Raw genomic sequence first — 16,107 nt, forward strand, 5'->3', positions numbered from 1 at the left:
AGAGTGGATTTAAAAAGCAAACTAAAGCAATAAATTCACATCCAACCACATCTACAAAAGAGATTACTAACACACTGGAATATCTGAAGTGATCCCAGAAAAAAATATTCCTCCTTTTCCCCTTCCCTTTCTGAAGAAATAGGCTGCTTTAATTTTTTCCTAGATTTGCTTTTTCACATACACCAGCCTCTAGAGCAGGAGTTCCTGGAGGGCCGCAGCCCTATACAGTTTAGTTCCAACCTTGCTCAACATACTTACCTGTAGGTTTCAAACCAGCCTGAAAGACACAATTAGTTTGATCAGGTGTGTTTAATTAGGGTTGGAATTAAACTGTGCAGAGCTGTAGCCCACCAGGAATTGAGTTTGACACCTGTGCTCTAGAGGATAATTTTCCTCATTCTTTGCTTTGAGAGGAAACCATCTGAAAAAGTAAAGTATGAAGGTAAGACAAGGTCACAAAACCTTTCTAAACCTCCTGCCCCAACACATGCAGACACATAAACAACTACATCTCGCTCTGCAGTCTAAAAGAAGGAGAATAAATGCTGACGTACACATCGGACAAACAAAGATCACACTCTAACACTTTTCAGTTCTAAGCTGAATGTGTCACTGTTTTGCAGAGCTATGCTGAACTCCTGCTGCATTCTGCTCTGCTTCCCAATGCTAAAAGGGAGGCAGCAACTTAGCTGGAGTTGGGGGAATTCCAGACCAGCTGGGGGCAGTCATGCTCTAGCCAGACTCTGATCTCCCTGAGCCCTCACACAGCACTAAGATCATGCACTGGCAATGCTACCTAAACCCATAGGGCCTTTCTGGGTAATGATACTTTCTGTGGATTTAAGAAGTCTCTCAAGGCATGGTGCGTTGATCTTGGCTAGAGGTGGTCGACTAGGAGCCGACTTCGTCTTAGACAGATGGTCTGTGCTGGAGGACACAGAATTGTCTTGTGTCATGTCCCTGTCCTTGTGGGCTGTTAGACAGTTCTGAATTGTCCGCTGAGGCTGTTTAGCTGTTAGGGAGCATATAGGAGATGTGTGGAGCCATTTAAGGTTGGTTGTAGAGTAGGGTCCAGGGGGAGTGAGATGGCAGACTCTCATTGCTTTGTTACCCATAGAAAGGGCACTTGTGGTTGCAGGGTTTGCAATTTCAGTGAGCAGGGGAGATGTAGCTGGAGACAACTGAAATGTATTGAAAGAGAAATAATAAGAAAAGATTTCTGCTTTCAGAGGCAATCATTCTAAAGGATTTGTATACACACACACACACACACACACACACACACACACACACACACACACACACACACACACACACACACACACACACTGTGTGTGTATTATGCCACATGTTAGAAAAATAACCTTACATAATTCCATTGATCAGAAACTATTATTATAAGAGACTTTACATGTATTATTTTAGCAGACACTTTTCCAAAACAGCCCTCTTTTGTAAAAGGTATAAAAAAATTTAACTTTAAAGGGGTGGTCAATACTATATTTTTAAGGGTTGATTGCGTTTATAAGATGCAAAGCAATGTGAGCTCATGCTTCATTTGTAAAAAAAAAAAAAAAAAAAAAAAAAAAAAAAAAATATATATATATATATATATATATATATATATATATATATATATATATATATATATATATATATATATATATATATACCCCTTTAAAAATAAATAAACATAAAACTTTTTAAGTTCCTTTATGGTGACAATTATCTTTCCTGTAAACCAGTTATCTTTTTCTCAGTGTTCTAGGCAAACATGAAATGTGTATATTATAACTCTACAAAATTTAAATATAGATGTCAATCCTTTTTTGTTCCTTTCTGGTCCAGTAATAACATTATAATGTGTTAGTTAATTGTTACTTTTCAATCAGACTATAGTATTACAAATGTTTAAAACAGCTCTTAGAGAGATTTACCTTGGATTTCTTAGATGGTTTTGTCTCCTCCATCAGCACTGCAGTATTGGCTTGGTCATTTTGTTGAGGTTTTATATTAGGGAACCAACTTTTCAACATTTCCTCCATTTTCAGAATGATACTGACATATCTCTCTCTGTATGGCACAGGAAACACAATTTTTTAAGCATGTTGGTTAAGATGAGTCTGACATGACTAAAAATTAGAGTCTAATGTTTTGTAACCTAATTTTGTGTCAGGCAAATTCAAAGAAAACAACCATAAATAAACAATCATTTGGACACAAAACATGCATTTGGACACAAAATCCAGTTTTCAAAATTAGTACAGTTCTGGTGTTGATTCACACATTTTTTCACATACATAACATCGAGTGCAACCTTTTTCCTTACTTCTAAATATAGACATAATCCTGTAGCGTGGCACTGGTGCTTACGTCACAGAGAAAATAAATAGTTGCACTAAGGAGCAGCGATGCAGACACATGCACACATGCCCATTGACTCTCACCAGCCCCCAACAGATGGTTAATGGGGATTAGTGCAAAGCACATGGCCATAGTATCTGCTACAGCACCCTTCTCTGTATTCTAAATATAAGTGTAAACTGCCATAAAAGGGATTACTGACATTTCTTTATTTCTGATGTGCTTTAGAATTAAGGAACTTTCTAGCTAGAATGGTGAAATTAATGAAAAATGAACAGGTAATGGCAAGTAAACTTAGTAATGGCTTGACTAAGAGCTTTAGTCAGAAACCCTAAATTTAAGGACCCCACCAAAAACTTTCTCTATTTTTCAAGGAACTGAATATCCACTTCAGGCATGTTTTATGCCATGAAGCACAGATTTAAACCATATGGGGGAGGGGGAGATATTGTAACGTAAAAATGTTGACTAATAGTGCTTTTACACCTGTGAACTAATTCAGTTGTTCCGAAACAAAGATTACTGTTGTTACATTGTTGCTCTTTGCTCTTGGTGCAGTTCGTTTTCACACGGCAAAATTTCTAAATGGACCAAAAGAGCTTAAACAAGTCATGTGTGAGTAAACTCTCCTCACATTGGTCAGAGTTTCAGTTTTTTTGCAGAGTCCCGCTCAGCTGTCAGGTGGTGGTTTGGTGGTGTTTGACAAGGTGCGCGCGACGTGTCTGAAGAGCGAGGAGGGATGCGGTGGGGAGGGGTGAGAACGGTGTGTGACGTATTTGAGGACCGGGAGAAGACGTGCGTTTTCTGGGTGATTATCACTCATTTCTCTGTGCATTTGCGGGAGACTTTCCGGTAGACAGTATGTCTGGAATGATCTCCCGCCCTAATCATTATTCTCTCTTCATATACCCGTATGCCCATTACATATCCATAAAACACTGTGATATAACTGGGCTCGGATCGTATCGCTTTCTCACTACAATCTATGAGCTCCAGAGTGCATTTTAATTGAGCCGAGACCACCTCATTCAAGCAATCTCGGAGTGATGATTTGGCGCGGATCCTAGCGCGATTGCTGGATTCACATTTGCCAAATGAACTGCGCTTACTGGACATGCTTACGAGACATGTTCCAAAACAAAAGTCTAGGTGTGAAAGCACCCCAAGAAAATGTGGATTAAAAAGAACTACTACACCTGTGGTGTAAAGTAACTAATTACAAATACTCAGATTACTGTAATTTGAGTAGTTTTTCTTAGAAATTGTAATTTACAAAGCAGTTTTAAAAACGTGTACTTTTACTTTCCCTTGAGTACATTTTCATTGCTGTATCTGTATTTTACTCCACTACTTTCCTTTAATCTGCATCACTACTTTATTTTTTCTTGTCTATGGGGATTAGAAAAATCAGTCCTGTGATTCCGGTCCAATCAAATCGCACATAGAAGGTAAATCGCATCATAATGACTACCTGAAGACATGGCCGTTTATAATTGAAGCAAACTGTTTGGAAGCACTAAAATATCCAAGAAGATCTTTCGTAGCATTGACCTAGAGACTGTTTAGATGCATGGCACTGATGAGAAGACGGATGTTTACTGTATGATGACCGAAATGGCCTTAAACAGCCAGCAGTCACAAAACGTCACCATGACATCAAATTGACATTGTATCTTAACATCATGGGGACATTGCATTTTTTTAGACATTAAAATCGGGTTGACGTCAGAACTCAATGTCAGGCCATCATCAATGTCTAATGTACAACCTAAAACCAACCAAATATCAACATCTAATGATGTTACAGCTTAACGTTGTGTGGACGTTGCCACAATGATGTCTATCAGATGTTGGATTTTGGTTGCCATACCTGATGAATAAATTTGAAGTCAAAATGATGTTGGCTCAACATTGTATTTTTGGTCTAACACAACCAAATATCAGTCACTTGACATCATTACTAGAAATCAAAATAACATTGTTCTTAGACGCTGGATAGACATTGAATTTTGATCACCTAACGCCACAACCTGAATCTAACCTAATATTAACGTCTTATGACATTGTGTGCCTACTGGGCAATAGCCCCTTTCACACACACCTTTCTGGAAAATTACCGGCAATTTTCCGGAAAGGTGTGTATGTGTGAACTGGCCCTTTTTGAAAATACTGTTAAATACTATTTTAAAATATATATTTTTTTAATATATTTTCTGGAAAAAGAAGTTGTAACATTACCGGTAATTTGCTGGAATGCTGCACTGTGTGAACGCAAAAGGAAGATTGCCGGAAAGAGCGCATGAACGTCTAGAACGTGCTGATGTGAGACGTCTTTAAACAATGATTTAGCCAATCAGAACAGTCAGACGCATTCATGTCCGCGCGGTTTATGAGAATAAAAGCCTTTGAATATTTTTCCAGACACATTCAGCTGCTAGAAATTAGGCAGATAACGTTTATATGTTCATCTTATCGCCAACCGTGTAATTAATTATCAATAGGATGCTTATGATAAGCCGTTGTTTGTTTACCTTCAAGCTTTGCATGTGCCCATGAAACAGCCTGTGAGCGCCAGCACACACACATATCATTAACATCTCGACATGCGAAAGTGTTTCTCTATATATTTTCATTGAAGTTGTTCACAATACTGATCCATCCACAGAATTTGTGATGTAGTCAAATGTTTACAAAATACAAGCGTAGCCATTTAGAGCTCATTTCTGGTTAATGATGTCAGAATTTACCTGTATTTTGGAATGGATGTGTGAATGCTCTTTTCTGGAAAAATTCCATAACGTCCTCGCCTCTGTGAACAGCGCTTTTTTAAATTTACCAGTTAAGTCGTTCCAGATATTTTACATATATTTACCAGTATCACTGTGTAAAAAAGGGCTAAAACCTCAATGCACTACAGAATGTTACATTTGCAAACACAAATGTACAAATTACATGTACAAACATCAGCTTATCACAGCATTATACTTTTAAAAAAAGGGCTACTTTTTACTCATACGTTGAGTAATATTTACAACAGATACTTTTACTCTATTTGCACGACATTTTTAGGCAAGTAATGGTACTTTACTTTTTACTTGAGTATGATTTTTCACTACTCTTTCCACCACTGCTAACACACTTGGATGCATCCCAAAGTACACCAACAGTCTGGATAATCAAGACTTTGCACTTACAAGTGAATATTAGACTTGGGCATTGGCTTAAGCAGATTTGGTCTGTATGCAAGGTGCTATTATAAGAAAGTAAACAATGCACCAGTCTGACTCATTATGAGGTCATTAGAAGCACTGACTCCTCCTAAACATGACATCACAAAACTTCCTCAGACAAAGCAGATTAGACAGCATAAAATTAATTTGCAAATGACATGTGTGAATTTAATGCTGACTTGTCAGTTCTGTGCACAAATGCTAAGGCGCAGAAACAAAATTCCTCCACAAGGATGAAAGTAGTAGATAGTGGAACACATTTTTGCAAAATAACAACATCCATCTGATCAAATTACAGTGGAGTGATTTGTGGACTAAAGCACTCTCACTCTCAAGCCCCGTTTACTCTAATGCATTTTAGTTTGAAAACGCATAAGTTTTGCTACGTTTACGCCATCCGTCCACACTACGCCCGAGTTTTCGAGCGCCGAAAACAGAGCGTTTTGGAAACGCTAAAGAGGCCGTTTTCATTCTAAAACGCTGGTGCTCCGTCTCAGTGTGGATGAGTAAAAACAGAGACATCTGAAAACGGAGGCGGGGCTGCCGACATTCACCTATCTGATTGGGGCTTTTCCTCAATATTAAGTAGCCTACACACACAGTTCAGTCCTGCATCCTCTCCTTGTAAATTTAGACTTCGCAAGTTTGAACAAGGCTGCAGTCTTCCCCTCCTCAGTTTGATAGGGATAACAGACTACCGAGGACACGGGTAAATCTTCAAAGGGAACAGTGTACTTTATAACTTCATTCACATCACCTTGGCTACATTGTTTCACTTTCTCAACAATAAAATTAAAACATGATTTAAGGAACTGTCTATTTTCATTTTAATATTAGCAACTTAACAGACAGCAGAAATGTTGTGGCGTCGTGCTGCATATATGAGCGTCATCTTTACTGTGTGGATATTTATAACAAAACGGAGCCTATAGAACCGCTATATATTTTTTACATAATGCTTACAGCATATTATAACAGCTCGTCACCCAGTGACAAGCACAGTGATTAAGCAAAATTAATGTTAAAGTGAGCGGCATTCTTCTGACAGCTCCGATTGCGATAGCACCCTCCCAATAAATATTGGATAAGACGAAATGACCAAGCATCCAGCCCGAAATATACAATCTCAATGAAGCTCAGAGTGATTTTACAAGAGAGAAGTTAAAGGTCTACAAGTCTTTGGATGCCAACAATGTTGTTCTTTGAGGTCATGTGCAATATATATTGCTCCATGATGACCAGATTCAAAAGCTAAACACCGAGATTCCGCCAAGCCAAAGACAAGGAAACAAGACGGAGCTAACGTTATACAAGGCCTGGGTAATTAATCACCAACACGCAAAACGACTTCATTCTGACAGTGAACTTCACCTGTACGGCAGGGTATGTGAACCTACACATAAAGATAAAGTTGGTTTTATATTCGCACATTCAGACTTTCTCCTTAATAATTTAATTTCATAAAAATACTATTTGCAAACTCTAAATAGCGAAATCATATTAGTAACAGCTAATGACTATCAAAGTACAAGTTGTCACTGAATGAATGTGTGAATATAAAATTAAGTTTACCTTAATAAACGTTACTTTCACGTTTCATTCTTAGCATTCAGTGTCAGCAGTTTAATTAACCATATGTAACTGTTTTTGCTGAAATCATTTCTGCAATCAAAAACGAGTAATGAGTATGATTTAGCATAGCGTGAACTGACCTGATATGACATGAGAACTGCAGAGTCCAGCATTTCTAATTAGCTCCTCACTTCATTCAGCTCGCATTTAGCCAAAGACATCTGCAGTCGGTATTAAAGCAGTGTGTGGTGTATGGTAAAAGTTAAGTTTTTTATTTTTGGACTCGAATTCAGCATGCTACCACAAAACACAACATCTTTCCCATTGTAGCCTGTCTGATTTTTGCAACCGGGGACCCGTGTGACGTCATGTGTGAAGTAGGTTGATAATTGGTCTATAACTACTGCCTCCTTTCAATTTCAGTGAAAATACGAAACACCCTCTCTTCTGCTGAATATATTTTAATAATTGATAATGGCCATTATAAAAGTATAACATACAATAAGTTTATACATTATAGGAAATAAAGGCATGCGATCAGTCAATATACAAAATGTAGGCTACGTGGTTACATTAATCATTAACTTATCTTTGCGCTTAGCCAAAACACGTTACCTGAGAACAAGTAATAGATTCCAATGACCAAAGTCAGGGAATATGTCGTTAGATAAAGACAACAAAATGAATAAAATGTCACGTTTAATAAATATAGTGAGATTACATCCAGCGGAAGATGCTTGATGAGCAGTCAGACCAGCACAGCTCTCATCTGGGTAGATGGGCTGCAGCGCTTGCCCGAGAGTGTGTGTGGTCACGTGATGTGCGTTTTCAGCATTTTGGTGTGGACGAAGAGCCGTTCAGAAACGCTAGGTAAAATGCAAGTGTGGACGCGGATCATTTTCATTCTAAAATGCCATTTTAAAACTAAACTGCACTAGTGTAAACGGGGCCTCAGGCGGTCCATGAGTGAGGTTAAGAGAAACAGTTAAGAACTTACCCCATGCAAGGATTTTGCAGGACCCCCATTATCCTCTGGATGCGGTCCATGGCCACACTCTCTTGAAAAGTGCTGAGGCCTGTGAAAGTAAAAGATAATGCTTAAAGCTTTTTATTTCACAAGCAACGGACAGGCTGTGCCATGTGTGCAAGGCAGATGGGTTCTTGTGAAGCATGTGGGAAGATAGACTTGCTGTCTCTGTGGCCAGGAAGTCTGGTGTCAACCAGTGTCCTTGTATTGACAGCATTACCAGTCCAAGCACTTGTGAGCAGCTCTACACGTCTTTTTTTTTTTTTTGTAGAGTTTTACCCAAAAACCTGTTTTGTACTCAATACTGCTAATAACATCTTGTGGTGCTTTACAGTCATTTTAAGATCAAGCAACTTTTCTGCATATCTCATAGTCACAATGCAACTAATAATACATATAAATAAAAATGCTATGACAAATGACAGTCAATTAACCAAAATATTATGTGGATTTCATACCATCTTTCTAGGCAATTTTTTGAATAAAGTCAGATTCAGTAAAATATAAGACTAATAGGAACAAATATAAAGATTACTCACGTTCTCTGTATCTGCCTGATCGGAGACCATTAAGGATTGAGGACAGAGGGTGAATGTAACACTGTAGCTCCAAGCACTGCAAAACAAAGAGAATCAATTGGTATTCCATCTCCTTTTGCGCCATTACTTGTTATTTTAGCTTTACAGAATTTGTATTTCTCAATTTCCATTTTTTTCATTTCAGGATGTTGACAGTACACTTTGCCATTATCCATTAACAAACAAAATCAACATTATCAAGTTAAGACATTCCTTTGATTGGTTCATAATTTCTTCAAAACAAAAACACTAATGCAAAACAAAACAAATAATCTTCTCTGTCACACATTTGTGTAAAAAAAAAAGAATTATTGCAGCTCTACAGGGCAGGGGAAAACACAAATCTTCTCTAATCTAAATGGCTTTGTGTGACTCACTTTTCACCTAGAAAGAACACAGAGGAGGGGTCTTCCTGGAAGTGTTTCTGTTTCTAGATTTTTTTTTTTAATTTACTCTGCTCGGTGAGATAGATTATATAGAAGATAAGGGGACTTTCAGAACACCACGTCTCTTTCCTGGCATGTTGGTTAGCCAAAAAAGTGGCACGTCTCACCTTGCATGCAAACAGTCTGTCTTTCTCCATTTGTTCAGGTGTAAGCAGCCTCTCCCTTTGCTCCAGCACCATGTAACTCCGTGTTCTCTTCTGTGCCTGTCTATTTTTGTCTATAGAGCTCTCAGGGCACCATCTGTAATTTGTTTGTTTCTCTTGTCCCAGGTGAAAATAGCCACCATCCTTGATGTAGTAAGAACTATCACAGCTGGAAGAAAAACTTTCCTGATAGCTCAAGCTTTCATTGTCCATCACCTCACCTGTATCTCCATTCCTTGTTAAGAGTGTCTGGTAAGTCTGGGGCAGCTGGATAACCCCTGGGGAGGGGAATTTTGGTATGGTAGTTTGTCCCTGTGTTGTGGTACAATCTGATTCTAATTCGCTATCATGGTCCTCATCATCACTAGCCAGCCAGTCAATGGAATAGTCCGAATCTGAAGCTGACATCTTATGATGCAAGGTCTAACCAGCACAGACCATCACTGACCTATAAAAAAAAAAAATCTTTGTAATTTCAATATATAGTTTTGGCTTAATTTATTTATAGAAATGTTGATAATAAACAAAACAACATTACACAATAAAGATTGTGCTTGTGTAAAACTGTTTAATTGTAATTTGATATTCACACTCTATTGTATGCAGTGGCAGGAATGTAAGAAGGCAGCATTTATTTATTTACAAATAAAAAAGATTAAGCTTAAACACTTTACAGTCTGTTTAGCATAAATTTTACTCTTCATTGCAAATGCAAATTGTTTATTTTGACTGCATCTAACTAAAAACAACACTTGTAAATGTAGGTACACATACATTTTTTGTGTTAAAGCAGGTGACAAAACCCACATACAGAGTCCCACTTGTTTATTCAGTGTGACTTGCTACAGACTTGCATGTTGCAGGCATGGTGGTCACAGAACACAGGCCTTAGAACGAAGTTCTTTTTGATATTGCCATTGCTTCTGCAGATATTTTTTTCTGCTTGCATTACTTCATCAGTTATTTAAAACTCATAATAAACATACCCCGAGGAACACATACAAAATGAATTTGTACAAAATTATTTTTAACAAGAGTATGTTAAAAAATGCATTTGTTACACACAAACAAATGCTCTGTGCTCCTGAAGAGGTGAGCATTATGCATCTTAGAAAATGAATACTCCATAAACTGAATAAAAAAAAATATTTGTCAAAGTTATATAAATTATGTAAAGTATTACTTGATACTAAAATCTAGTTTTTAATTAGACCTAATACTACACATAACATTTCATCAAATGATCAACAGATTGCCAACAGAAATATTATATTATTTTATAACTTTTGCAGCTATTAGACTCATTTTCTATTTAATTATAATGTTTAAATACTGTGTTTTAGTGACATTTTATTGCTGGATTAGCTTTTCGAATGGTCACACTTGGATGTACCAAAACATTTTCTAAAGATTTGGAATAAAGAAAAATAAAAAATAGGCTACTAACTTTTAAAACACAAATTCACTATATCAGGGGTGTGAATTAAAAACTGTAGAATGCAGTTTTTAAATAATAATAATAATAATAATAATAATAATAATGAAGAGCTTTGTGACTTTTTCTAGCCTCTCCTTTAAAAAAGTACCTTTGAAAACAACAACAGCCTAGTAAGTATTATGATATGGGCCACCTTTGGTGCTTAAAATAAGGTACAAGATTTAGAATAAAAGTGACTTGTAAAATGTTTTATTTAACAATACCACAATAATATTCAACTTTACTTGCATCAGATTCCACTTGGTCTTAAAGCCTTTTTCGATGGGATATTTTGATAATTTATGATGGCACAACAGTCAAAATAGGACAAATAAGCTAATGTAAACATATGTACAAATAAGCTAATGTATATACATGTAACAAATACTGGACCTTTGTCAGTAGGGGGTTGGGTCTTTTGAACCAAACCACCAAGGGTACGGACCTGTTTATTTGTCCATTCCTGGTCGGTATGGCTGTAAACAAATGGACTGCTGAACAAGAGTTCTTCCCTGCCAATAAAGCGCATTATGTAATAGCTTTAACTTTACCTCAAGCACGGGACTAATTGGCTTTAGAACGGTAACAAAGATCAGCTTTTCTAAATGGGTTTAATTGCTGACCAGTCTTTTTCTGTTTTCACCAAAAAAATGTTCTAGCAAGATAGCACGACTACCGCTAGCAAACGAACTATATATCATATCTATAAAGTGCACAACGTTACATCAGATCAAGTTTGTATAAAAAACTAGTTAGATAAAGTATTGAGAAAATCTTTATTAGTTTGAAGAAACAGAAAAAAACTACAAAACATTGAAATGTTTATTTTCTCACCATTTACGTTTGCTTACTATTGTTAACGTAGAGAGCAAATAATGAACGTGACTATAAAGTTTAACGTTTTTTTGTGGAACAACAAGACGACGTGTTTCGAGTACGCCCCGTAAATAAATATCGGTTGCTATGAGCAACATGTGTACCAATAAAGCGACTGGAGAATAAATTTACCTGTCTGATAATAAGGGTGGGGCCCTGACAATGACTACTTCAATGCACTCTTCCATGACGAAATCATCGTGGTTTGGGCCTATTCAACGTATTACAGAATTTGTTCAATATTCTAGTGAATAAGTGAATAAGTTACAAGTACGAAACGGAGACGATTGCAGTCACGGACTAGGTATTTCTAAATACCTGCTTGACAAATTCACCAATCGAATTGGATACATTAATACATTAAATAGATTAGTAAATATGAACTCAGTTTAACATTAAATCATAAAACAAATAATATAATGCACAATTTTCTTCCTTATACAAAAGGCGGATGCCTCAATCAAGCAGCGCCATTTTCTAATAAACAAATACATTTAGAGAGTTAATATAGAGTGTTGATCCTACCTCAAGCCAGAGAGGACGAATAGTCACTCTATCCTTTGTTTTCAATAAGAATATCCACAGGCAACTTGATCGAGAATCTGATGAGGTGTACGTGGTTTTAGTGATGTAGACCTGCAGTTGTGTGGCCCCGTGTTACTTCTCCCAAGGCAACGTGTCTGTGAGGGCGGTACAACAACGCTGGGCTTTCCGATTTGTGCGTCCAGATCTGAATCTGGCAAATAGAGTTTGCGTTGAAAGCGAGCTTCTGCTGATAGGAGAGACAAGCCTACATATTTAAATAATATGTAAATTTACAAAACACGTGGACACGCGGATCTGTTTCATTCTAGCAGGCGGACAGAATGTCAACGCCGAGGGAATTTTATTCAGTTTTTTTAAATACATGTTGTACGTCATCGCTCGAATGGGATGACGCAAGCGAAGCAGACTCCAGCTTCTATGTTAGTGTTATGTTGGTTTAATTAAGTAAGACTTTTGTTCGATTGTGTTACGGCTGGAGTGTGAATTCTTGGGGATTTTAGAAGGGTTACCGCAACCCCACAAGGGGGTATAAAGTTAGTAAAAAAAATACGTGTATTTTCACATTTATAATCATTTCAGAAGATTCTAATCTAAAGATAACGAATTAAGAGCAAATATTTCCTTTTGCAGGATCCCAGATTTGCCATTTCTCTTCTCAGATACGTTTCGGAAGGTAGGCTATGTTGAAAAGTAATGACAGTTGTCTTGTATCAGTTTATTTACAATCGTTTTGCTTATAATTAATTTATATAAAAATTAGTTTATAGGCTATATTAGATATTTTGATAAATGACATTTGGATAAAAAAAAAAAAACATTTGCATGCACCACAAGACAGCAGCACATGTGTCTAAAGAGCAATTCAATGTGCACATTGCTGTAGTGATTCTCTGTTGCATTGGATAAACATTATCCTTATGTGCCCCAGACCAAACTGAATGAGTGAGGCTGAGACCATTCTCTGTTTTGTGTCAGTTGCACACGTGATGCCTTTACAGTTGTGTTGTATTTACACAGGTTGTGGAATTTTCATGGTAAGGAGGTAGAAGGAAAAACGTACTGAAGTGGTTCATTTACTGAGCAAAGAATGTTGCACCTTCTCTAAACACCCACAGCAGGTGAAGTTTTGTTCCTATATTCCATCCCATATTGCTCAGTGCACTTTTGTTATTTAAAACACAGGCTGGTCTGCATCACTGAGATTTTCATGCTCATGCCATTGTGGAGAGCAAATTGTTGAATATGATATTGATGGATCCAATGATCCAGTAAGCACTAAAATTAACTATAGTCGTACATAATTTAATAGGTGTCTTTTTTGTTTGTTTGTTTGCAAGTGGGGGGGGGGGTATACTTGTTGGAGTACAGACAAATATTCAATGCCTGGATCCAATGAGTCAAAGTACACCTCCCCGGAAACCGTGAGCACTTGTTGGAAAAAAAAGAAAGAGAAAAATTTGCTCTTCTCTCATTCTCTGATTGTATTTAACAAACCTGGAGATTTTTGTTTGACGTGGAAGCTAAATAAAATTATAAAAACATCATAATAAAAGCTCTATTTCATAGGTCAGTTAAGATTACTTTATTTATACTCGAAGGTAGATTTGGTTTGCAGTCAAGAGTCTTCATCTCACAACAGTGCCACTCAAAAAAGCTCACATAACAACAACAAATGGACATAAAACAGTGTGTACTCGGTTTTTCTTCAGACCTAACAAAATTTTTGTAAATTTTCATCCCAATTGATGTTAAGGCAATGGGTCTATATATATATATACCTAAATTGATATAAGTTTTTTCTACTCTTTGTATAGACCACTGATCTGTAACTGTCTATTTTAATTATAGAGGTTATATAGGCTATACAAAATGTAGAATATATGGCATAGGGCATTTGATATAAAAACAAAATAACAGATCAAAGTTTATTGTGTCCCAGACAAAAATGTGAAATTATGCCTACATTTTGTAAAATTCTATGAGAATAGGAAATTGTGTAATAATGAGCAAGACTGAGCAATTTTGTTGCATTTCATTTTAAGATGCGCCCACCAAAAATTAAGAGCAACGATAGTTTAAATTTTACTATAACAGATTAATTGCATTTGAAAGCAACACTAAAATATATATATACATATAAAATAAATAAAAATAAAAACACATAATCTGCATGCACCCACCATCCCTGCATGCACTGCTGGACATGAATGAGATCAACTGGATTGATGATAATCTAACTACATTGTTATGGATGTTGTCTGATATTGCACAGATGATATTGGCATATAACTTATTATTTGCACACATCATGTTAGCCACAATGCGTTTTTTTTTTCTTCATGAGTTGCAATATTAGTATAATCCTATTGAATGCAAGCCCTTTTGCAATGGTGTATGCAGTGTAAATTTTCGATTTAGCTGCCACTTTTAGGGTTGACAGCATCTTGACGATTAAATGAAGTATTAACCTCTCCCACTTAAATTGTGTAGATGTGTGTGACTGTCTTGCCTGGGCTGTCTTTTTACTGTTCAATGGAGACAGTGTGTGTTAATAGTTTCTGGTTAATAAAGAAAATAACCATTTCCACAGCAATGCCTCATTAACTCTATTACCCCACGCACACTGTAGATGGCGTTGTCCCTATTTAAGCATAAATTTAATATACTTTACTCCATTACATGTGGCAAACGCTGTTACCGGCAAACTCTGTCCCATAGGCTTTACAGGGAATGTGTTTAGATATTTTTTACAGAGGACTTCAAGTCACTGGAGGTCTTATAACCTTTATTTAACCAGGTAAGTCAATTAAGAACCAGTTCTCATTTACAAGGATGACCTGGCCAAGAGGCAACATAAAAAACAGATACAGTACAAAACAGCAGAAACACTATACAATAACAATTTTACAAATGCAGATAATAACATATAAAACTAAGGTCTCTTCAGATGGCGAATTACAAATTCCCCTATGGTCATTATCAGAAGCACCATTATTTGTAAGTTTGGGTGTTTTTTTAAAACAAAATATGTCACTTCTATTTTTGTCATTCTGTCATCTTCAACCTTTAATATCATCTACTCCATTGTAAACATGCACTTGATTGACATGCATGTTAGTTCTAGAGCAGTGGGCCAATCAGAAAAGCTTGAAGTTTGGGGCAAACATTGCAGGCTTTTGTTTACTGTTTAGAAGTTGACATGTCAACTGTTTTAAACTGTTTAGTTTTTTTTTTTTAGATGCAAAGACCCATTCACTGTGAATGGGTCAATATCACTATAAAGTGCATTTGATGTCCCACAAGATTGAGTCAGTCCTATATGTACATATTGTGAAATAACTAAATTCTGGTGTTTTAATATAATTGGTTAAACCTCTACACACATTGCTCAGCCAACTTCAGTGAGTCTAAAAAGTAGCTAAATAAGATAAAATGAAAAAAAGATTTTTTAAACCGTTCTTATATTCTTTGACAAGTTATTTGATAAAATAGGTAAATTTAATAACTTTTGTTTTTATAATATTACTAATCATTTTGCATGTGTCCTTGAGTTTGCTGTCAACCCTGACATAATGTGGTAAATGCCCCTTTAAGAAACCCTCTGATATACTCATTGGCATCCTCATGCCCATTTTGCCTTTCTTCAGAGGAGGTTAAAACATCTGATGTGAACACATTAAGTATCACTCATGTTTCCTATTTCCTCATATTGTATTTGAAACTGAATGTTGTCAAGCTAAACATTTCCACCCTGTCCACCTTTTAGCAATATCTGTCTCAGTCTATTGGATATCATTTTTAAGTCTATATAATGAATCTCATTAACTGTTTGAAATAAAACTACAGCC

At 36.5% G+C, this 16,107-nt stretch overlaps 1 protein-coding gene and 1 long non-coding RNA gene across 5 annotated transcripts in view; one reads left to right on the forward strand and one right to left on the reverse strand.

Moving 5' to 3' along the window:
- ciartb (circadian associated repressor of transcription b) overlaps nt 1–12,381 on the reverse strand; it is a 14,378-nt gene extending 1,997 nt beyond the window's left edge. For all 4 annotated transcript variants that reach the window (XR_015526563.1, XR_015526562.1, XR_015526561.1 and 1 more), the window contains exons 1-6: nt 12,239–12,381; nt 9,325–9,808; nt 8,733–8,808; nt 8,164–8,242; nt 1,938–2,073; nt 1–1,181 (exon numbers count right to left, since the gene is read on the reverse strand). The exon at nt 1–1,181 is cut by the window's left edge. Coding sequence is in view for 1 of the 4 variants with exons in the window: in XM_087312401.1 (XP_087168527.1) it covers nt 777–1,181; nt 1,938–2,073; nt 8,164–8,242; nt 8,733–8,808; nt 9,325–9,768 (1,140 nt within the window). In the remaining 3 variants the exon portion in view is untranslated. The remainder of the gene's footprint in view (nt 1,182–1,937; nt 2,074–8,163; nt 8,243–8,732; nt 8,809–9,324; nt 9,809–12,238) is intronic.
- A 160-nt stretch (nt 12,382–12,541) lies between these two features.
- LOC141380998 (uncharacterized) lies at nt 12,542–14,397 on the forward strand. The gene is made up of 3 exons (XR_015526564.1): nt 12,542–12,792; nt 12,890–12,932; nt 13,277–14,397. It is a non-coding gene; the product is annotated as an uncharacterized LOC141380998 (long non-coding RNA).
- Nucleotides 14,398–16,107: the final 1,710 nt, after the last annotated feature.

The sequence above is a fragment of the Danio rerio genome, chromosome 25 (assembly GCF_052040795.2).
Source record: "Danio rerio strain M-AB ecotype USA chromosome 25, GRCz13ab, whole genome shotgun sequence".
In the NCBI taxonomy this organism is placed as follows: domain Eukaryota; kingdom Metazoa; phylum Chordata; class Actinopteri; order Cypriniformes; family Danionidae; genus Danio; species Danio rerio.